At 38.7% G+C, this 23,745-nt stretch overlaps 1 protein-coding gene across 2 annotated transcripts in view; it reads right to left on the bottom strand.

Annotated features, from left to right (window-relative positions):
* The window catches only part of LOC134798253 (semaphorin-1A), a 385,737-nt gene that overhangs the window by 7,353 nt on the left and 354,639 nt on the right, over positions 1-23,745 (bottom strand). For both annotated transcript variants that reach the window (XM_063770644.1, XM_063770645.1), the window contains exons 3-14: positions 16,847-16,955; positions 11,685-11,880; positions 6,123-6,227; positions 4,374-4,462; positions 3,787-3,928; positions 2,915-3,117; positions 2,685-2,830; positions 2,495-2,577; positions 2,152-2,380; positions 1,007-1,155; positions 599-727; positions 23-233 (exon numbers count right to left, since the gene is read on the bottom strand). In XM_063770644.1, the coding sequence (XP_063626714.1) occupies positions 23-233; positions 599-727; positions 1,007-1,155; positions 2,152-2,380; positions 2,495-2,577; positions 2,685-2,830; positions 2,915-3,117; positions 3,787-3,928; positions 4,374-4,462; positions 6,123-6,227; positions 11,685-11,880; positions 16,847-16,955 (1,791 nt within the window). The remainder of the gene's footprint in view (positions 1-22; positions 234-598; positions 728-1,006; positions 1,156-2,151; positions 2,381-2,494; positions 2,578-2,684; positions 2,831-2,914; positions 3,118-3,786; positions 3,929-4,373; positions 4,463-6,122; positions 6,228-11,684; positions 11,881-16,846; positions 16,956-23,745) is intronic.

Below are 23,745 nucleotides of genomic sequence, written 5' to 3'. Positions count from 1 at the left end.
GTTAAAGATTCAGATAACTCACCTATTAATATTCTGCCTCTGCTCGAAGTACTCGTACTCGGTGTCGGGGTACGGCATGTTGTCGTCCTCGTCCTTCTTGCAGCGGCGGCCGCAGATGTAGCCGGCCGCGAAGCCGGCGCCCAGCGCGGCCAGGGCTCCGGCGGCCACGGCCAGCGCCAGTGTCTCCACGGAGTAGGCCGCGGGAGGCGGGTCAGCGGCGAGGACTTCAGGACCTGGGGTCATGGTAGATGGATAAATTGTAACGTCATACTTTGGACTTCAATTAAGTATTAGTTTTCAAAACAATGAAGATACTGTGTAAGTACTATTATGTTTTCATCTCATTATCGTGTTTCTAAGTAAGTAAATAATAAGCACTTTATCGTACGAAAGTTTCTTGAGTTAAGCGATATAGCGAATTATGAGTACCTAATATGTGTAATTATTTAAAAAAATGTTTTCTTCAGATGTACCTTAGTAGTGAAATTGTAGTGATGCCACATGGAAAACACTAGTTTGGTTTCATAAAGTAATATGGGCCAATGGGATGATATTGCATGGCCCAGTATACAAGCAAATGTGACGAAACGTTCCTTACCTTCGTTATTGTTATTTCCTTTCCCCTCTTTGTCTTGTACAATGTTGATGACCTCGCCTTTGGTTTCGCCTCTAGCATCGTCGTAGAGACCGGAACTCAGACCTCCTACTGCACTGGCATCTTTGCCACCTGAAACATAGCATAGATGAAACACTATAATTTTAACCAGAGCCTCATATTTATTTAAACACGATATAACAACTTTTATTTTGAATTCGAGAGAATCTAAAGAAATACAACTGTGTTTCAATTGAAAATGGTCTAAATTACAGTAACGACAATAACCACATTCAGGCAACGCAGCCAGCTGATCGCGTCCGATGTCAGAGTGGTATAGTGGTCCAATTCCAAATGTATTCAAAGTCTCAGAAATTAATGAGTGAAAATACAAACAGTTCTTATACTTACTGTGCGGACAAGCGGCGTGGCTGCCAGTGCTGACGCTTTGGTAGAAAGAATTCTCGTCTAGCCACCGACTAACACCATGAGAGTTGGCACGACACCGTCCCGCCTGCTTGTCCCAGGCGCAGTAGGGATCTTGGAGTGCCACGCATTCACTGAAAATGATAGAACCATAAGTTTATACCAAATCAAGCTGAAATTAGGCATCATAATATATTAAGTAAGGAGGGACTCATGTGGGTTAGAAATTATTTAAAAATACTTCGATGAACCTTGACCTTGTTATGATGAAGTATTCCATCAATTTTAGTGTCTTATTAGAGCGTTTCTTTTATTTTTTTGCCATTTCTATTATTGTGACATTTTTTGCCACTTTTGTGTTATTTCTAGTCAGAATCGCGAGCTCTTTTCATCCTTATAGGAGAAAAAAAGTGTCCTAAAATTTCCATACAGCTTTCCTTTTTGTTACAGCCATACAAATTATATGGGGATTTGGTAACACAATAGGAAAAAAACTCTGGGACATTTTTTTATCCCATCAGGATCGAAAGAGCTCGTGATTCTGAGTAGAAATAACACAAAAGTGGCAAAAAAGGTCACAATATACAGGGTGACCTTAGCCATTGGACAAACCCTGAAATCCCACGTAGGGTTACTTCTCAGAAATGCTATAACGGTACTTTTTTTAAATTAGAACAAAAAACAAAAAAAGCCAATAATCAAACAAAAGTTATTTCCAATAATCGACAACAAAACGAAACATACTGTATTAATCATTGGCAGTGCTTTTGACAATTTGTTTGAAAATGTGCGGCAATGATGACATTGGTCTAAAGTCAGAATCTTATTAATGTCATAAATAAAAAAGATAATCAAAACGGTCGAAGAAGGTTTCATACTATTTATTACCTCAGGAGCTACTAACACATACAGGTTGCTCCAAAGTAAAAAAATCGTAATTTGTTAATTTCTTCGTAACCGCTACACCAATTGTTATGATACTTTGTATACTGGTTCTAAATACCCTAATGCATATGTACATTTCGGCTTTGTCCAATGGCTGGCGACAGCCTGTATAAAAATGACAAAAAAATTAAGAAACGCTCATTATACCTATGGCTGCAGTTCGTTCGGGTAGTTATAATACTCACGAGCAAGAGCTGATCTTGTCACTGGAGCACCTATGGAGCCGCAGGCTGAGCACCTCGCGGTCCGACACGGCGATGAGCCTGGCCGCGTCGCGGCCGGCGCGCGCCACGCGCAGCGCGCGCACGGGCGAGCCGGCCGCGAAGGCCTGCAGCTCCTCGATCACCACCGGCACCGCGCGCTTGTTGGAGTCGTACGACGCGGCGTTGATGGCTTTTATAATCTTGCCATTGTCTGTGAAAAACAACCATTGAGCTCAGTGATCTTTCATCAAGGGTGATCGGGGGCCTGTTCATATATTACGATGAACGAATATAAGTAAAGGTGTGTTGGTTCCCGGTTCCTTACCTGTTCCTATAAACAGTACATCGTAGGATTTTCCTCCTGGCGTTTTCACTTGTGGGTCTACAGCGATCTGCGTAAACCGATAGCTGCAAAAATAAATAACAATCGGTTATATTCATGTACCTAATATCAAATTTAATACAAATCGGCACGTACATTTATTTAGAAGACTTCATTAGGAAGGTACACTTACTGAAAACTGGTTCTTATGACGATAGGCTCCCCAAAGAACGCGGGTACCGCTTCATCCATCAGTGCGTGCGTTTTGATGAATTCTAGCGTCTGGTCTGGCAACTGCCGCGAATCGTTCTGGCAGGTTCCTGGTCTTGGCTCGGGTACCTAAAAAGACAATACAGAAACAGTAAAACTTGGTGATTTTCTTTAATGCCGGATTCAACTTAAAGTCAAAGGATGGGAACATACCTTTGCACCATTGACGGGCAGCCAATTGGAGTTAATAGCACTCTGTTCTTTAAAGGTGCCCTCGAACGTGTCAGCGATGTCTTGCATGCTGAAGGCACAAACGGCGCTTCCCGATATACTGTTAGGTGGCGTCGTGAAAGTGCCGTAGATGAGTTGGGCGCTTAAACCACCGTAAACGCCTTCTATTAACTCTGTCGTTGATTCTGAAAAAATAAAAACAATGGAAAACTTACTTTTATTTCAGAATATAGCTATAACGGTGAAATATTTCTCAAACCTAAAAAAATACATGGTTCTTTAAAAACAAAAAAAACCGGCCAAGTGCGAGTCGGACTCGCGTTCCAAGGGTTCCGTACATTAAGTCCGACTCACGCTTGACTGCACATTTTTAATAGGTTTTCCTGTCATCTATAGGTAAAGAACTATTATGTATATTTTTTTCAAAAATTTTGACCCAGTAGTTTCGAAGATAAAGGGGGGGGGGGGGGGTCTTGTTTTGGCTATTTTCTTAAATAACTTTTAACCTATAATAATAAAATTATAAAAAAATATATTTGTAATTCTCAAAATGAGCTCTTTTATTTGACATATAACACGATATAGTTTAAAAACTTTTTTTTTTATTTTCTCATTTACTCCCAAAAGTGGCCCCATGTTTAAAATTCATTTATTTACGGTACATGTCCGTCTTTGGGTCACTAATTTACATATGTGTACCAAATTTCAACTTAATTCGTCCAGTAGTTTCCGAGAAAATAGGCTGTGTCAGACGGACAGACAGACAGACAGAAGCACGAGTGATCCTATAAGGGTTCCGTTTATTCCTTTTGAGGTACGGAAGCCTAAAAATAAATAAATATGTATGTACTTACGAATCTCATTGAAGTAGAATGGGAAGTCACCGGCTACAGAGCAGTTGAGCCGGGACTTGAGGAAAGACGTCCATCGCTGCTTGAAGCGGTGCGGGCCGCCGCGGTCGTCGCGGCACACCCGGGCCACGCGGGAAAACACCGACTGGAAATTAGATAATCCTTTTACTATAGTACTTTTCACACAAGAATTCATTAAATTTTTCAACACCAAGGACCAAGGACGCCTAAAGGGGCCCACTGATTAACAGTCCGCCGGATGGTATCTGCCTGTCAGTTGTTCGGAATTGTCAACTTTTTGTTCTAACTGACAGGCCGATTACGTCCGGCGGACTGTTAATCAGTGGGCCCCTTAAAGGAGTTGTAACAAGCACTCAGTTCACTATGGTGGCGTTTTTTTACTGACAATTGGGACTTGCGGTAGAATGGTTGAATATGAATAAGTAGATTAATCACAATATAATACTTTATAATCTTTATATAGTTAAGTTAATAATCAGGTGAACATTTTTCACTCCGCTAGCCCAAAAGTTCACGTGTCATTAGCTCTACCATCATCGATTTATAACTTTTGTATGTTTAATGCCTACCTTTCCGCAGTTGATATATTCAACAGCTGTTTCTCTGAAGAAGAAATACACGAAGTTCCCATGTACTAATGAATTCACGAAGTCAGGAGCTGTGAACAAAACAAAACAATAATTAATTTAGTCGAGCGACTTGTCCCTAAATTAGTGCAAGTGATACACTAGCAAGTAACTGGAATAGACATACGAAGGGTAGTCAGGCTAGTGTCAATAATATTGCACGGTACAGTGAACTGGAACGCAGTGGACTATGAAGCTTACAGACGCATGTGGCGTTGTTCTACGGGTGCGTATACGTTCCTAATCCGATTTAGTGATTGTTGACGCGGCAAATGTCAGTCGCGAACCGCCAAACGGGTTCTAAATTCTATTAAGTTGGCGGGATGTTTGACGGCGACATTGGAGAACAATCGAGTGTCCCGGACCAGCCCGGACGTAAACAGATTTAGATAACAGGCGGAAACGTACACGAAGGGTCGGTCATACGGACCTACTTCAAATCATACTGCAGCAGAGGGTTGTGATAGGTGTCATAACTACTCAAAAATTCAGTAAAGTTACACTGTGTTAATAAGTATAAAATAAAAAGTAGGTGTACAGCACGTACACAAATTTCTACGAACTACTTTCAAACCAGGCGTACGCGTGGTTATGCTCATACGAGATACCGATACCGATACTAGAATATTGCACATTTCAATTGACTGTTAAGTTCGTGTTTGTTCAAAGTGAGTGTTCCTTAAGCGTAACCTATAAAAATAGAACCTTACTGGCTTTACGAGTATTTTGTTGCGGTCTGTTTATGCATGTGTCGGAAAGATCTTGAATAGATAAAGAATGGCGGTCGTCGATTTTATACGTGTGTCCGGCGTTACACTAGGTTGAAATAGGTCAGCGCCCTAATATGGAAGCGTATCTATATGAATATATTTCGCCTTGTTTTCGCGATCGTAAGTCGTCCATGAAATAGCTTCTTTCGGAATGGTAAACGGGCAGTGTTTTAATGAGGTATTTTTCGCTGAACTGCGTTAAAGATCGCTAATTTTATCAACACTCCAGAATTTTATAATGATATGAAATTGTTGTAGTTCAATTTTTAATCAGTTACAATATTGTAGGTATCTAATGGTAATTTAGAACACCGCTGTAGGTTGGTTGCGGTACGGAAACCGCCCTACAAGAAGATTTTAACTAATTGTTCTTGATTAGGTATTCATAAACTATGTCATCACGCCATTTCGGGGCGCTAATCTGTTTTTTCAACATCATCCATGTTAAGCTTAATCCCAAAATATCCTCGATGTAAAATCCGTAATCCGCAGTCCAGATTATCATTTAATATTGCACGTAACTAATGTTCCGTTCCGTGTTAGGCGCAGGTTGCTCCATACATATTCAACGCTGCGGCAGGATAATAACATTGTCCTCCACCGCGCCGTATTACACGGAGGGCCCAAATCACTTGAGTATTTTAGGGTTGATTGTTACATGAAATCGGGCTCGGTTATTCGCAGTCAGAATACTTGAAGCGGTCGATAAATACTTTAGGAATAAGTGGGTTCAATTGCGTTCTGTAAGACGGTATTCGAAAAGTAAAGAGTCGTCGCAACTTTAGACATTATACATAAGAAAAAGACCTTAGTACAGAAAAGTTAAAACCGTCCGATCCGTCCGAATTCCGATTACTATTATCTTTATCCGTATATAGGCAGTATTGGCACTAATAACATGTTTAAAAAAAAGAATACTCACCATTTAAAGTTAGCGAGTTATATGATTCTGTTTGTAAAGGCTCCCGATAAATGATTGGCTCCATGCCACTGAAGTCTGCCACTGTGCCAGAGTATAGCTCTCCATCTGAAATGGTAAAAAACACGTTATCAGGCCATCAGAATTTTTGTGGGATTTACTATGTTGTTGGTATTTTTAGATGGCAGCTGTGCCACGCCGAGCTATAAACTATGATTACCTACCTAGGTGTAGGTAGAGTCGGGCGCGTTGTACCTAAGAGCCTAATAGGGTTGTTTATTTATTTGCTGACATCATTACGCAAAAATGGCTTGTAAAAATATGAAAGATGTAAAGTATGGAGACGAATAAGAATAAAAAATTGCTTCTATGAAATATCTAAGACATTTATCACACAAATAGACTGTGTATATCTTGTCTAAATATCGATCGTAGAAAACTTATCCTAGTCTTAACAGTTTTGAATGATTCACGGTTAGTTTCACTAGATATATATCGACCGGGATATGAACCGCGATTACCTTTTGTATTGTTTTCGAATTTTGTGTTATTGTAGCTGCGTCGAAATATCGGGGGCTCGAAAACCATACAAAAGGTAATAATAACGGTTCATATCCCGGCCGATATTAGTCTAGTTATGCTAGTCTTGACTTAAATCATACTATCCTAAAAGACATTGCTTTAACCTAAAATTAACTTTTCCTAAGGCTAAGATAAAAGCTGCCTGTAACCTGACAGACAATTCTACATTAGGTACTTTATTGCCAACATCAATTTAAAGTCCACATTGTTTAAGTACACCATTACCATTACATTCAGATTTAATCCCACTAAAGCCTCCTATGAAAACCAATAATTCAATACGCGAGCACTAGCCTACCAGCAGTGCGTAATAGGACAGGATTTACGTGACTTGAATATGCTGTCGGTGTTAATTAGCCAATGACGTAATAGGAAATGGCTGGAGCTACGGGCTGTAACTGCGTTCGTGGTGATTTTGTTGCAATTATGGATTGTTAACTGGGTAAAAATATAGTCTTTTATTCTAATAAAAAACACACACACACATACACATAACCAACCCCATATACAACCTGACCCCTATACAATCTGATCCCAAAACTGCCCGCTAAAAATTACCAATTATTAGCGGCAGCAAAAATATAGTAGGTAGTGTCGAGTTGAAGGTTTTTAACATTTTATTGAACGTTTTGTGTTTATTGTTATATTTATATCCTTTGCTATATGTTGATAAATAAATTATTTTAAGGTAATCGTAGACAGAAAATACACTTAGTAGTAGTTAGTCATTAGTAACATAGCTGATAGCAACAATCTCAACTTATACTACATACTTATAAATATCGTTATAATAAGCAAGTAGAAACACGACTTTAATGGCTTACATAAATTTATATAATCCTATCCAAATGAAGGTGTATAGTGCCACAGATAAACGGACAAACATGGGCATGCATTGTCAAGATCGTTTACAAACTCCCACTCAATACGAGTATTCAAGTTGTATTGTGTGACGGCAGCATATCACTAAATTATATTGGCCGCATATGAGCAACAGCAGATCATGGCTCTAGTTCGAACGTCCCCGGGGAGTCGCTTCGCTTAATTGGACCAGATCAATAGGAGATAACTAACCGTGTCCACGTAATGGACGGCCCTGGAATGTGTGTGTGGGCGTACCAATGTGTGGGATAAAAATATACGTGTGTGCGGGGACAGGGTTGGCGGAACTTTAGTGTGTAAATAATAAAGTTCTCGAGTGCGGCGACGGGAACCTTTTTTTTTGTAGTGCGGTTAAAAGTTAAGCAATTTACTGAAAAGGCCAAAATGTAACGGCGCCGGCCGTGCTGTTATGGCTCCAGGCGAACCGTTCGTTTCATTTGTATTGTGGAACTTTTTATTAATTTCAAATACCAACTTAACGAGTTAAGGAGAATTTTCCACAACGTTAATAACGTTAGGTAGGTACAGTGGCGTTCAAAAGTGCGTGTATGGATAGATGTCAACCGTAATGCCTTAATATTACGGTTGAAACATCTCCATGCTCTTTTGAACGCCAGTATAGGTACATAAGATGCAGTATGTAAGGAAAAATTAAATTAATTGGAGTAGAACAGGAAACAGCCAACAGGAAGAGTTGCAGACATTACACAAACGTGTTTTTCCTTTAGAGTTATATTGTATATCTGAAGCAAGACACAATATGTGTGGTATTTTAACAACAATACAATACTATTATTGCACACCTCACACAGTTTACAAAACTCGAACAGAATCAAATAAAGACAACAATCTAATAACGAATGCGAAGAGGTCTAGATTAATACATTACATACTTGCTACATATGAAATACAAAGGTACTTCGTTAAAACACTGCATCCTTAAAAGGGTGTGGTCATGTAACAAAATGCTTCTTACATTCTTTCATCAAAAGCCTTTCGACACGAGATCATTGGAATCTAGGTATCTGTTTTTACAAGACATCACATTGTTAAATAAATATAGGCACCTAATTCCATGTAACCAAAACATATAAACAGTAAATAAAAAAACTAATTGACCCATATGTAAATATTTGATATCTAACGATCATGGTTGTTGAACGGAATCCTATTAAGCAAATTTATTTATTCCATCAATGGCCGATTACTTAGTATTATTAAACTCTACACGTCTCTTCTAAACAGATTCCCGTGATAAATGGGTGCGAATTTTACTGGGGTCGTTAATGCAAGGAAGATTGTACAAAGGGACAGATCGACGGTAATTGATGGTGTTTTCCCTGTGTATACAAGTATTTTGTATCGGGAAAATGTAAGCATCTATCTAACATATAGCCAGAATTTATTGAAATCGAATACGAGTAGTAATAGTTTTTTTTTAATCTAAGTATTTAATTAGAAATATGTATACTCTTAGATATATACTTGATCACCATTTTAATGCAATATATTTATTACTATAAAAAGAGGCTTAATATGTACACGCAGCTGTAAAAGTGCATGAAAGATGCAATCAATAAATTGTATAATGAATAATAACAATGTCTGCGCTACTCCTATATATATTAATGTTTTAAATATACAAATATTAATCACAAACATTAAATTAAATTTAGGTACATAGTTCTTTTTTTTCTAAACTTTACTGAAGTAGATAGCTATAATCCCTTATAGAAAATCCTTTTTATGATAATACTGTGGTTTATTAGTGTCATGTCCTCATGTCTCATTCTCATGGTCTGTACACTTTATAAACCAGCCTACTAGGAGTTGCTGAGTCAGCTCACCCATTATACGGTTCGATCGCTTCCCAGACTCAAGCACTTGGCACGCAATACTCAACCGAATTGCAAAATGGCGGCGAAGTAGTCTGCTATACTACCGAATACTTTAATTTTCTACTAGTAATACAGCTTTTATTACTATATAGAAACGAACTAGAGTTAAACGTCAACATTATTGTGTTTTATTGACAAGGAAAAGTTTCAAACAAAGAACCAATCTGCAGAAAATAAGCAATACAATTTTATTGTTGCCGCAAAATGTAGCTCTACAAAATTTTTAATCCTATTCGATTTTATTTCAGACAGATATTGCGAAACGTACAAATAACGGGTTTTTAACAAAGTTTGGGATGCCCGTTATAAAACAGGATTCTCCGATGAGTGCGACCTGGACAACTGTATAAATCTTTCAGAATTTCATGAGAAAATCCTAGTTGGAAATATCTCAGCTACGCCGCGCATGTCCGTCAAAGCTTTATGCACGAGAATCCAGTTTTAAAAATTGTCAGTTTCTAGAACATTCGTAGTTATAACATACGATAGTGTAGTCACGTTGGGAAGAGTTGGAGCATTCCTTTTCAATGTCGGGTTCCTTACAATGCAACAATGAGGGCCTATTGTGCGCCAGTAGACTGTGAAAGTGGGTTCAATTGATATGAAAAAAGATTTTCCTTTCCCTAATTTTCTTACAATGGAATTTTATTATATGAGTATCCTAGACGTGTATGTCCTTGAGGGCTCTCTGTGGCTTATTGTAAGCCAGATATTTTCTTCTGAATATTAATGGTTTTTGGAAGTACTTTTGGGAAAACTTAACCTGCGGCACTATTTGTGTTAATGCAAAAGCTTATGAAGGTTGATGAATGGTTATAAGATACCTTTTCACGAAAATTTGTGTGAAACTTCGCACATGATAGTTTTTAGTAAGGTAATATTCCCTAAAGAGGTGAATAGGGGGATTAGGGGAGTTTAAGTTTGTACAGTTCTCATGCGAACATTGCCAAAAATTTGTTACTATTGTTTTAATTCTGACTGTCTATTAAAAGATCTTGGGTATTTAGCAGCGTTACTGGAGTCTGATAGTTAACACGTGGTGTGGTGCGTGTGGTTACGTGGTGTCACTTGCAATATATTAATATTGCAAGTGACAATAGAAGCAGGATAAAAATATTAACAAACCATGTCTATGCCAATTTAAACAGGTGTGCACTGTGCAGGGTTACCTCCTGATGTGCCAGAAGACACACAACACATGCAACCTTCAATACTGTTCGCATTCAAAACCATTCGCCTAAAATCTCCGTTAGAAATTGATAACTCGCTAAGTAGGATCACCAACAACCAGCTAGTTCCTATTCGGCTCTGTCGCAGTGCCTATCTAAGCTTCCCATAGTAGGATTGTCGAGAACAGGCCTAATTGGTATGAGCGCTTAGTGCAACACGGACCGTCAACCCCCATTAGCACTGGGACGTGCGAACTGCTATGAACTGAGCTGAAATTTTCGACTAGTTTTCGACTATCCGATAAAGTTGAAACGTTTGTTCGTGAAACATCTATGGCAAAAACGGCAGGCAATTGATATTTAGATACACTGGAGATACAAAGGAAAAAAGTTGTTCCATACACTGTATAATAATTACCTGATATATGATTTCGGCTGTGTCAAAATTTTAGTTAACTAAATAGCAGATTTTATTTTAACAAGGGACTGGTGATTCTCATTGTTGAGTTTTGTGGGGTCAATGCATGCAACATACGTTTTATTAATTAAATCAAATATAATAAAAAAAAAACCGGCCAAGTGCGAGTCGGACTCGCATTTCTAGGGTTCCGTACATAAGTCCGACTCACGCTTGACTGAACATTTCTAATAGGTTTTCCTGTCATCTACAGGTAAAGAACTATTTTGTGTATTTTTTTCAAATTTTTAGTCCCAGTAGTTTCGGAGATAAAGGGGGGAATGGTCATTTTTTGGCTATTTTCTTAAATAACTTGGAACCTGTGTATTTTAAAATTATAAAAAAAACATGTCCATCTTTGGGTCACTAATTTACATATGTGTATCAAATTTCAACTTAATTGGTCCAGTAGTTTCCGAGAAAATAGGCTGTGACAGACGGACAGACAGACAGACGCACGAGTGATCCTATAAGGGTTCCGTTTTTTCCTTTTGAGGTACGTAACGCTAAAAAAGAAACAAGGCAAGTACATCGCTGGTAAAAGTTACCCACTAGACATAAAGATTTAAAAACTCACCAGCCCACACAGCCGTGGAGTTGTGCTCCGGATCGTACGGGCAGACGGCCTGGCCGGATTTCTCCTTCTCCATGTGGTAGGAGTCGCGCTGGACGCCGTACTCGCGGCAGAAGGGCCGAAAGCTGTTGGTTCCGCACACCAGGAGCCGGCCCGTACCCAGGGACACGAGCACGCGGATATAGTTTTGACAACTCTCCTGAAAACAACATGGAGGGTTTGTAATGCGAGTAACATCTACATGTACCTCAGGTAAAAAAAAAAACTTCACCGACTTTTAAAACATAACCTAAGAGTCTATAAAAATGATAAACCAATATACTCGCAAGTTAATCGTAACGGGTTGTTTTAGTACACTATAAACACTCGAAAAACACCGTAACTTCAGAAGCGTCTAAAAAAATTTAACTACCGTAGAATCACTAGCACCAATAAAATTTTATATCTCTTAGGTACCTACATAAAAGTATAAGTAAAATTAAATAGAGATTAACTATTTTTTTCTCATGAGTTACGATTTCGTTGTTGACGACCGGCGCCTCATTGTGACTTTTTCTCTTAAATTAACGCTGTCACGAATATAACCAAATTTTATTATTATGTAGCATCAATATTGCAACTCCATTCAATTAATGTTTATAGGTGTTTATTAATAGGTAAATGTAAGCTAAGACAGGTAAGGCGTGGCAGATAGATCGACACGTGCATAGATGATTTGATTGCATTTGCATTTCCATCCTTTAGATGTCTGCGTCGTAATCCTATGCGGATAACTCATACGTGGGGACTGACAGATGAGCGGATTTTGGGGTTCGGTCACTACAACAACATGGAGCGGTTGCATTACAATTAATTTAAAGTTTGCATAAACAGTAAAGTTAAATGTTTCTACAATTTGAGTTGTAAAGTTCGAGTCTATGTAAGCATAATACTGAGTGTTATGTTCGTGAGTTTGACATATCGACTTGATTTTTCTATAAACTTAAACGGTGTCCGTCACTTTCTATCCCACGGTGTTAAAAAGTGACAGTTATTTTATCACGTGGATAAAGATGGATAAAGCCATCCATAATACGCCGGCAGAAGTAGGTAATGAGTGTCTAAATAGTGTGAAGTGCTTGTGGCTCATTAAATCAATACCCAGACTAGTTTACAATCGATCCCCGCTTCAACTCATGGCGCGTTGCCCACATCGGGCTAAGCAGAATCCACCTTGTCCGAGTGTTTGACAGAGCTGCCATTCATGCTAGTTGACGTTGATAGGCGCCGCCAATACCTGAATAATATTAAGGGGTAGACGTGCCATGTGGCTCATTAAATAAAAATATTTCGAGACTATTATTACACCCCGCTTCATCTCATCGTTCATTGCTGACATTGGGCAGTCGGCTAAAGCCATTTTGGCTGAGTGTTTGACAGATCTGCCATTCACGCGCTAGTCAACGTAAAAACGCGTCATCGATCAACGACATAACGTTTTTAGCATTTGGAACGTAATTATTTAAAAACTCAATGGAATACAAATACTGAAAAAATAACACTTATATACCTGAAAGTTAACGGAATACAATCAACCGTAGGTATGATCATAAATGTACCTATGCCACACTAGGGTCTACGTTTTAGATGGAGCGAGAGTACTATATACAACTAGTTAATAGGTTTATGATGTCATAAACCTATTAACCTACCAACTGCGCCAATGCCGTTTCAAAGATTCATAATATGTATGCTACTTCTTACACACCCATGCCTACACATAATGCGCCTTCTAAAATGAATATAAGTACTGTTCCTCAATGCTTTATTAAACTACATATATTAACAAGCAGATTGTGTTCATGTAAATTAGAGTAGTTAACCTAAATGGAACTAGATGATACCCACCAATTTAAACTAGTCCGGAAATTAGTTCGCTGAAAGACGAAGAAAATGGGAGAAGCCGCATCAAAATTAGTTTAAATACCTATTATGCGAACGTTAGAAGTTTTAAACGTATTCAAATTGCATTCCGTACTGACAATTTTACATACAAACTACTACTCTGCTAGGTGGTTTTTTGGCTGTACTATTTAGCAAATGGTAGGTAATTTTGAGCTTCAGCATTCTTCAATTTAGAATCTCAAAAGGTGTTTATTTCTAGCACAATCTTACACTTTAACATAAAGCAACTTGTTTCGCCTCGCTACACCTTCTGTAGGCGATACAAGATGTCGTGAGATTATTCCGTCGAATCTGACGGCTTTGAAACCGTAATCCCTAACAATGAAGACATCCATGCTATATTAAATTGAGATAATAGAGATTATGCCGGTTGCCGCAGCCCACTGCAAACATGTGTTTGTGAACAATAGCTATTCAGTTGGCTTATTCTAGCTAAGAAACTTATTGACTCCTCTGACTAGCTCCATAATACCTCTATTGTTTTATTCACGCCAGCTGCAAATAGAAGCCAGTCCATATATTCGTACTTACATATTTTATCGCATGCGTTGAAGAATGTACTGAAAATTTACTGGAGCGAATTTAGTAAACGGTGTGCCTCAAAGCAATATTGGTTCTATTGTTTGTTCAACGAGTACAAGAACGAATAGAGTTCTATGTCAATGGAATTTTCTGCGAAATTTCGTCCCTCTATAGTGTAGCGGGGAGTCTTCAAAAGCGTTAATAGTGATTCAATGTTCGTATTGAACGAGCGTCAGCTGCGTCCATTACGCAAGCTATCAGCTGAACGCATCCCACAACGATTCGTTCCGTCCTATACTTGTTACCTATACAGCTTGGAGTGTTCCGATCCTTGAAACTGTTCCCATTTCGCCGCACTATTCCACGCTTGCACCAACCACTCGGCGGACCGTGTTCCTCCGCCAGTGTGTTACAACTTTCGAATTCAGAACACTCTGTGAATACTGAGCGAGGAATTCGAAACAAGAACCCGAACCGAACGACGATTGAATTTTAGAACGTTTGTGTTTAGAACCTAATTCCAAGTTCCCTGGAGTCGGTCAAATTGTTGAAGATTGTGTTTCACAACTCGGAAGTTCGTCTATAATCGAAGCCTTAGGACGGGTTTAAACCGGCCAAATCTGGTTAGAGATCGACGGAAGTCTTCGCACGTCTAGCGAGTGCTTAGGGCGGAGTAAACGGGCCTCGGTCGTGTGCAATTGAAGCATGAATTTCCGACCGTCCCACGAGCGCTAAGCAATCAGCTGTGGAGCGACGGCGTAAAGGGCGCACGGCGGAGTTTCCATACGGGCCGGCGACCGCCTCCAGGCCTTTGTTTTTGTGAAGCTTTATTCAACTAGTAAACAGTACATTGAGTCAATGGGATGTATTTCGTCAGTAACTCGTCATTTGTTCAGCAGTTTTATTTACGGTCTTGTATACCTAAACAGTAGGTTACGGCAAACCGTCGTAAATAAAAGTAATTACGCAAACGGCGTCTTTATTTTCTTTCTACATGAAATATGAACTAGGAGTCGTAAAAAAACATTAAAAGGCTGAATATTTACTTTACGTAAACATTTATCGCATTGTTTCACTTGAAAAACCAAGTTAATAAAAAACTTACTACCGTACTTGCTGCAGTAAGCCAACGGTATTCGTCGTCGTTTCCCGGATATGACGTTACACTATGGTGCCGAGTAGCTGAGTCGTTCTAAATTCAATTATTCAACGCAAGGTGGCGCCAGGTAACGATATTGCACCCAAGGTACATTGTTTAAAACGGAAACAATTTCGCAGTGGCAGGATTTTACCGGATTAAATTGTTGGAGATACTTTCCTTAATTAATTAAAAATATTTCTTGAGAAGTATAATAATTTTATTTTGAAAACAATCTTCACCACCTGCTGGGAACCTCACTTTGTTCTTTGAAACCAGTGTGAAAAGTGGCATTATATGATCTAGACTCAAATCGACATATGTATACTTTTCCTCACTATTATACTTATAGTATCTAGCTGAATATAAAAACGAAAGCTTAGGTAGGTACAGCCACCATACGGAATTGTTATGCCATGCCATTTAGGGTTCTTGCTAAATTGGAAATTCTATAGCGTAAGTTATGGAACGACAAATTTAGCTAGGACCCTAAATGGCGCAACAATCGCGGAGCGTGATGGTATATACGAACGTAATCTGCCTTAATCCTCTAAGTTTGTTTCAGTGATGTTTAATAGTCATATAGTTCGTTACTCGTTATATTGTAATGTTTAGATAGTTATTTCTTCTCTGATATTTTTCACTGTAGCTATAATATGGTGTTAATTAGTTTGTAACTTCGAGCAACACCGGCTTCCGACACATCGGAAGGGAGGGGCCCAAGCGATATCTCACCGTACAAATCTTTCTGCCATTTTTCGCGGGGGGAAAGGTGCACACAGTCGCACTTCTCACACACTTACATACAAAATCCAATCTGTAATGACGACACAAATACATAGAAAATGACACACGTCAAAGACAAATCTTGCAAACCTCGATCTCTTTTTGTGTACGGACGAGTGACAAGTGTCACAACACGCACACTAACACATTTTCGTTGAAGTATGTTATTGTATTCTGAGAGATGAGAAGTCGGATTTGTCGCTCGACCGATCCGCAATTTGTACTGGGCGAGCAAAATCGATAAATCCAACAATTACATGAGACTAAAATATAATAATTGTGTTTGAATGTAATTAAACGTATGATATGTAAAAAAAATATTACATGTGAAATGTAACACTTTCTTTTTGTAAATTTGATGTCCCCGACCTCTTTTTATAACAAAAAACCGAGCAAACAGGCATTTTTGTGCAGCAGTGTTCACGCGCGCGTCTGGACTCGGTCTAGTGAAAAATCCAAGTGCAACTAGTTTTATTACCCGCGCTAGATTAGATTGACGCGCTAATCTTGTACCTCGGCAGAGGGGAAATAGTGCGAATGCCGCCTCCCTTCCGTGTTGCTCGAAGGTTTGTAATATTTCCGCTCAATTGTAAAACATGCTGTGTACACTTGTTTTGGATCTCGTGCTAGATTTAAGCCATAATGTGCAAATGTATTACCCATGATATTGTACGATGTCTGTTTAGTGTACCTAATAAAGTAAAAAAAAAAATAAAAAAATAAAAGTAATACAAAAATTGCAACTCTAAAATCGAAATATATATTAAATACTAACCTCGTCCTTTCCCTTGACGACACACATTTTGACGTCATTCTCCGGCGAGTACCAGACCAGCCGACGCTGTTCTGTCAAGTCTGTCAAACTGAGGTTGTACACCACATTTCTGAAACAAACAAACAAAATCGATAAACAAACTAGAAACGGGATACTTCTTGCTAGTAGTATGAACTACTTATTAGTGGTCCTGATTAACGATAGATACAATACATAATATATTTTATTTACATTGGAGTATTTTTCTTAAGTTAGGATAGATATATTCCTAACGTAAGCTACTCGCTTCTTAGTCGCCGGTGTGACAGCTATTCAAGATAGTCCTTGACAAGGACTAAATTATTTTTTTGGACTAACAAGGACGCCTCGTTAGTTCAAAAAATAAATTAAATGACATTACGCCTGCTTGCTTAGCAACGGCCTAAAACAATAAAATCAAGTAAAGTCGAAAAGGATTTTCTTTACTGCGTCTCTCGAGTTCTAAAAAGGCTTCTTCAAACAATCGTTACGGAGTTGTTACCGTGGCCACTCTCCACCTAATAGGCTTGCCCAGACCTCGGCCAGCCCACGTAGACCTCCCGCAAAACAACAGGAACACCTCGTTATCCCAGGTTTATGTTTATTTCGGGGAACAAGGTAGCTCATTTTAAGATGGAAACATGTGGCCTCAAAGTTATAAGCATAATGTTTGTTCGTGGTTTTAATCGAACAACTTGGAGTTGGAGATTTCAGGTGAAGTTTGCTGGAACGATTGTTGCCTTCAGTGGCTTTGGAACTGCGCTATACGGCCGAGTTACATTCGTTTGTGAGCAGCCTTTGGTGAGAGTTGTACAAGGTTTCAAATAGGTAGATCTCATGGGAGCTGTAATTATGAAAACAACCAAGTAGTTGGTGAAGTTATACTAATGTATAATAACTATATTTCAAGAATTTACCCGGTTTACGTAATACCGCGTATTCTGTTTGTAATAACAGGTTATGAATTTGATTTGGATTTATCATCTGTCATTGTCAACAGTGACGTTTATTGTTAATGACAGGTCACAGGCTCTGTAAAGCCTGACCAGGAATATATGATCACGCACCATGTTGCGGAATTTCACAGGAACAATTTTTTTCATACTATAACTCCGCTCTCTTGACAATTATCATATATTCCGGTCAGGCTTTACTTGACTTTATTTTGTTTTAGTTACGAGAACCGAATGTGTATAAACCATAACGATCGTTAAAAAGAAGTAACCTGTAACTAGGTTGACACTGGACACTGGACAGTGACAGCTAACTGTTAAAAACAGAACACACATTTTACAAATGACACGGCATGATGGGTTTATAATAATATTTCGTACAAGACAATTTATTGTTCTGAGTCGTTAAGTTTAAAATATCTCCAAGTAGGTACAATAGATCTGAATAGTGACTAAACTTAGAGCAATTCATAAAGTTTACCAAAGCATACCTGCGTCGACATAATTGCAAAACTCTTCCAACCTTAATTAAGATATTTGGCACGAAATTTGATAATTTAAAGAAATTATGGCGTAAACTTCGCCAATTATAAGTCTCAAAATAGCCGGTACTTTCTTACATAATGCCTTTGAGATTTAGCAGATGAATATTTAATATAGTCTTACGACTTGCCTACTAGTCTTAAGATTACTTTGTTTTTGGTATTGAATAATTAATTTCTAGGACCGGAAATACAAGTTGTATTAACTTTAACAAAGCTAGTTCGATTTCGGGGTCGGTCCCATAGTAAAAGTTGCTCAGTATAATCCCAAAACCTCCCTGGCAACGGGGCAGCACTTATTTTTTGGCCATACTGTATATTAGTAGGATAAACGACATGTAATGCCTATAAAAAAACTGGTCAAGTGCGAGTCGGACTGGCATTTCCAGGGTTCTGTACGTACATCACACAATTTTCACCATTTTCATTGTTTTGGAAATGAGAATGTTAAGATGGATGTGTGGTGTGACGAGAATGGATAGGATAAGGAATGAGTATATAAGAGGAAGCTAGTTCGATTTCGGGGTCGGTCCCATAGTAAAAGTTGCTCAGTATAATCCCAAAACCTCCCTGGCAACGGGGCAGCACTTATTTTTTGGCCATACTGTATATTAGTAGGATAAACGACATGTAATGCCTATAAAAAAACTGGTCAAGTGCGAGTCGGACTGGCATTTCCAGGGTTCTGTACGTACATCACACAATTTTCACCATTTTCATTGTTTTGGAAATGAGAATGTTAAGATGGATGTGTGGTGTGACGAGAATGGATAGGATAAGGAATGAGTATATAAGAGGAAGCCTGGTTGCACCCGGAGTAGAAAAAGTAAGAGCGAATCGCCTAGCGTGGTACGGTCATGTGATGCGGAGGGATGAAAATTATGTGACGACAAAGGTATTACGAATGAGTGTGGAGGGAAGTAACGGGAGAGGAAAACCGAGGAAAAGGTGGATGGACTGTGTGAGATATGATATGAAACGAACGCGAGTGAATGAAGAGATGACGGGCGAGAGAGGGTATGGAAGAAATAGACATGCTGCTCCGACCCCAAGTGAATGCGATAAGGGCAGGCAAATGATCATAGTACAAGTGTCTAAATGCGAAGACTGAAGGCCAAGCTCGGCGTAGAGCTGAAAGCTCGGAGCATCCGAAGGGTTCGCGCTTCCCACAACTTCCGCAAGTGTTTTAAAAGCGAAGGCCGAAGAGAGACCTATAGTGCTTAAACACGTAACAATAGTACAAGTACCTAATCAATCAATAGTACAAGTACCATTGTGGCTGTGTGCCAGATACAGCGTATAGGTATCGTCGCATTTTTTGTCTTCAGTCTTTCACCTCTTTGGGACGCTTCGGGGCTTCGGCTTTATGCGGATATCGGCCTACGGCCTTCGCAACAGCTGTCTACACCACGTTTCACTTAAACCATTGCGGCTGTGTCCCTAAAAAAGTCTAACCGCATTTTTGTTCCTAAAACCGACTCACGCTTGACTGTAGATTTCTAATAGGTTTTCCTGTCATCTTTCGGTAAAGAACTATATTGTGTATTTTTTTCAAAATTTTATACCCAGTAGTTTTGGAGATAGAAGGGGGAGGGGGGGAGGGGGGGAGGGGGGAATGGTCATTTTTTGTCTAATTTCTTGAATAACTTCAAAATTGTTTATCATAAAATTATAAAAAAAATATATTTGAAATTCTTACAATGAGCCCTTTCGTTTGATATATGACATGATATAGTTTGCAATACTTTGTTTTTTAATTTTTTCATTTACCCCCCAAAAGTAGCCCCTATGTTTCAAATTTATTTGTTGACGTTACATGTCCGTCTTTGGGTCACAGACTTACATATGTATACCAAATTTCAAGTTAATTGGTCCAGTAGTTTCGGAGCAAATAGGTTGTGACAGACGGACAGACAGACGCACGAGTGATCCTATAAGGGTTACGTTTTTTCCTTTTGAGGTACGGAACCCTAAAAAACTAGTTTGGTTTAAGCCATTGCCTCCGTCTATTGTCCTGAACAAACTGGTGTCTGCGGTTTTAATCAGCGAACTTTTACCAACTTGTCCCACAGCGGACGACCGATTATGGCGTGGAAAATTAAACAGGCTGGACATTGCGCCATACCTACTACATAGTTATTTTATACGTAGAAGTAAATATCGATAAATTCTGAATACATGTATGTATTATATGTCTTTACTATAAGCACCAGAAAACATTCTAACAGTTTAAAGAACTTCGCAGATATATTCACACTGTCCACAATATACTCGTACGTAGGTATGCAAAATGTGCCTGCTAAAACAAGTTCCTTTATATCTGTAGATAAATTAGGTACTACTTAATCCCTAAAACAACGGAGTAGGTATGGTTACCGTTATGGAAGGTAAAGGTAAGGAAAACAATCTCCATGTATCAAAAAGAGTCCGTCAAAAAACCTTAAATAAGTGGCGCTACAATACCTAGAATATTTGATAAAAAAAACATTGACAGCGCACTTCACTCCGTGAATAACGCCTACGTCCTTAGCTACTCTAGCGCTACTGTGGAGAGATATGGAACTATTATTTACAGCTCACTGCTGGACACTTATGGGCGTTTTCAGAAATAAATATTGAAAACCTGATTCTTTCACATCTGGACGTTCTTGGGCTCATTCTACTCAGAATCGACAGCATTCTTCATCCCACAATTAAAAAAAGATGTCCCAAAATGTCCATTCCATTACGTCACGTTTTAGTATGAAATTTTTTTTCACTTGTATGTGTGACGTAGTGGAATGTACAATTTTCATACAAATTTTTGGGACATTTTATTTTATCATCAGAATTGAATATGCTAGTGATTCTGAGTTGAAAGAACCCGAAAACACCGGGATCTGTGAGAATCGGGTTTTCGATATTTATTTCTGAAAACGCCCTTTTACAACTGTTCTACTTACCATATGAGTTTTCACTCCTTTTACTCTATACTCCATGGGTTACCGTTAAAGAGAGTGATACAGACAAGATTTGAAAATTCAATTAAGAATTCTAGCCCCGAATGCCGAATAATTACCGAATGCAGTACATAAAACGGATTGACATCTATATACTTATATCTTTTTTCTATTACAGTACGTGAGTACTGAGTATGTCCAAATTTATATATCGAAGGTGAAAAAGTCCTGTGTTATAACTATAATTCATGTCCAAAGTTATAAAGCGCATAACATAAAACTGTCTCCCCCTGGTGATCAAGACCTTCACCATAATACCATTACGATGCCTCGAGCACACGATCGCGTTAGTTCGATATCTTGTGTGCGAATAATGCATTTCTTTGTCATCTAATACCAGAGGGGCTTTCGCGAAGAAACGGGAAATGTCTCTAATTTACCGACAATAACGAGTAGGCAGCCAATTTGTGGCTAGTAGGGCTCATATTTTATGCGCTAACCGTTTTTTGTTGTGCAGCGAAGTGGCATGACGCAATCAAGCCGACTGTGTATGGCACTCACGATCCGAGCCCCGACAGCTGGCTTTAACTAGGTTACTATAGGGCGCGGGCGTAATAAACAAATGGATTCAGATATACAACGCTAATGGGGGATGGACATCGTTACCTACTCTTTGTTGTTAAAACGTTATCCAATCTATAGCGAGCTATGTAGGTTACACTTAAAATTTGCCACTAAGCGAATATTTTCAGATATTCTTGCGAAATATTTTGGCATCAAGCCGGGTCAGCCGAAGGGCCAACACAAAGACACATCCTTTGTCAATTACGCGCTTCAGTGATTCCCGCCAAAAGGCGGCCATCTTGGGCGCTGTGCGACGGATCGTCAACGCCATCTATTGTTCGGACACTTGCCCATGTTTTTGTGTTCTCTTGTCCATTCCGCGTCGCAACGCTATTTGATTGATGGTCTGAAGTTACAATTATTTTCGTGCCTATCCTATGACCGTGTCTTTTCTTTGTCACGTGCGTAATATATATCTATTTGTGTCAGATATTTGTTATTGATAGATTATAAGCAATTAAACGTTACATTTGAGTTATAAATTAATTTGACCGTATAAAGGCGGCAGTGGGTGCCAATCAGAGTCTCACTCATCAATAAACATGACGGACTCACGCCCGATGATCGAAACGAAATGAAAACATCAAATATGGTGACGCTTTTAAAACGAGATTTACATAATAAATAATATTATTGCCATAATTCGTCTGCCTGTTTTTGAGGCCGCTACGGGATATGTCAATATATTATTTTTAAATCTAGTAGGCAAGGGAAATTGTAGTAGAAAACAGTGTAGGTATTAGAGAGATGTAGGTATAGTATATTTAATAGCTATGAAACTACAAGTATAATTAATGTCTCTAGCTAACCTACTATGATCTAGGTGTTCGTGTTTATTTAAAATTGACGTAAGTAATAGTAGTCAAAAATTTCTTTGATTTTAATTACAAAGACGACCGGTCTGGCCTAGTGGGTAGTGACCCTGCCTGCGAAGCCGATGGTCCTGGGTTCGAATCCCAGTAAGGGCATTTATTTGTGTGATGAACACTAATATTTGTTCCTGAGTCATAGGTGTTTTCTATGTATATAAGTATGTATTTATCTATATAAGTATGTATATCGTCGCCTAGCACCCATAGTACAAGCTTTGCTTAGTTTGGGGCTAGGTTGATCTGTGTAAGATGTCCCCAATATTTATTTATTATTTATTTATTTATTTAAAGTAACTCAAACAAGAACAAACACTTTACCTAAGTTATATTTCGACTGGACTCAAATTCTGTAGGTTGCATGAAAGACAGACAGACAGAAAGACAAGGAATACAGCCCCTAATGTGCATTTACAGCCACAATCACCATTTCAAGGCATCGTTTTGTCGTTTGTCGACCTTCAAACACAATCTTCGAATCAGGATGTGAATCTAAGACTTCGGATTACTAAGGGTCCATAAAACGTCCCTTAACAAGGTGCAGTAAAACGCAACGAAAACATAGGGGAGACAAAGGAATTGTCGTTGAAAGAATATATTATTGGCGTATCTAATTTGTGACGGGGAACAAACTGACTTTATCGCGGGACTACGTCCCCTTCAGGGATCTGTAAAAAGGTTATTTTTTTGGTGAATTTATGTTACAGCTGATAATACTAATTAACAGCCATATTCGAACTTTAAGATACGTCAAATAATAGATATGGAAACGATATAGATTGGATATGTCAGTGTCAAACCAGTGTCAAAAGCAAAGTTTTTGTTTGAAGAAACGTCACTTTTGATACTTGTTTGACACTGACATATCCGATTCATATGGTTTCAATATTTCATAGAAATATGATCATAGATATAGGAGGCATTTAAATATAAAGAACCTATGATGGTTTAATA

Source organism: Cydia splendana, chromosome 16, assembly GCF_910591565.1.
Source record: "Cydia splendana chromosome 16, ilCydSple1.2, whole genome shotgun sequence".
In the NCBI taxonomy this organism is placed as follows: domain Eukaryota; kingdom Metazoa; phylum Arthropoda; class Insecta; order Lepidoptera; family Tortricidae; genus Cydia; species Cydia splendana.
This window is presented reverse-complemented; position numbering and strand designations above follow the sequence as displayed.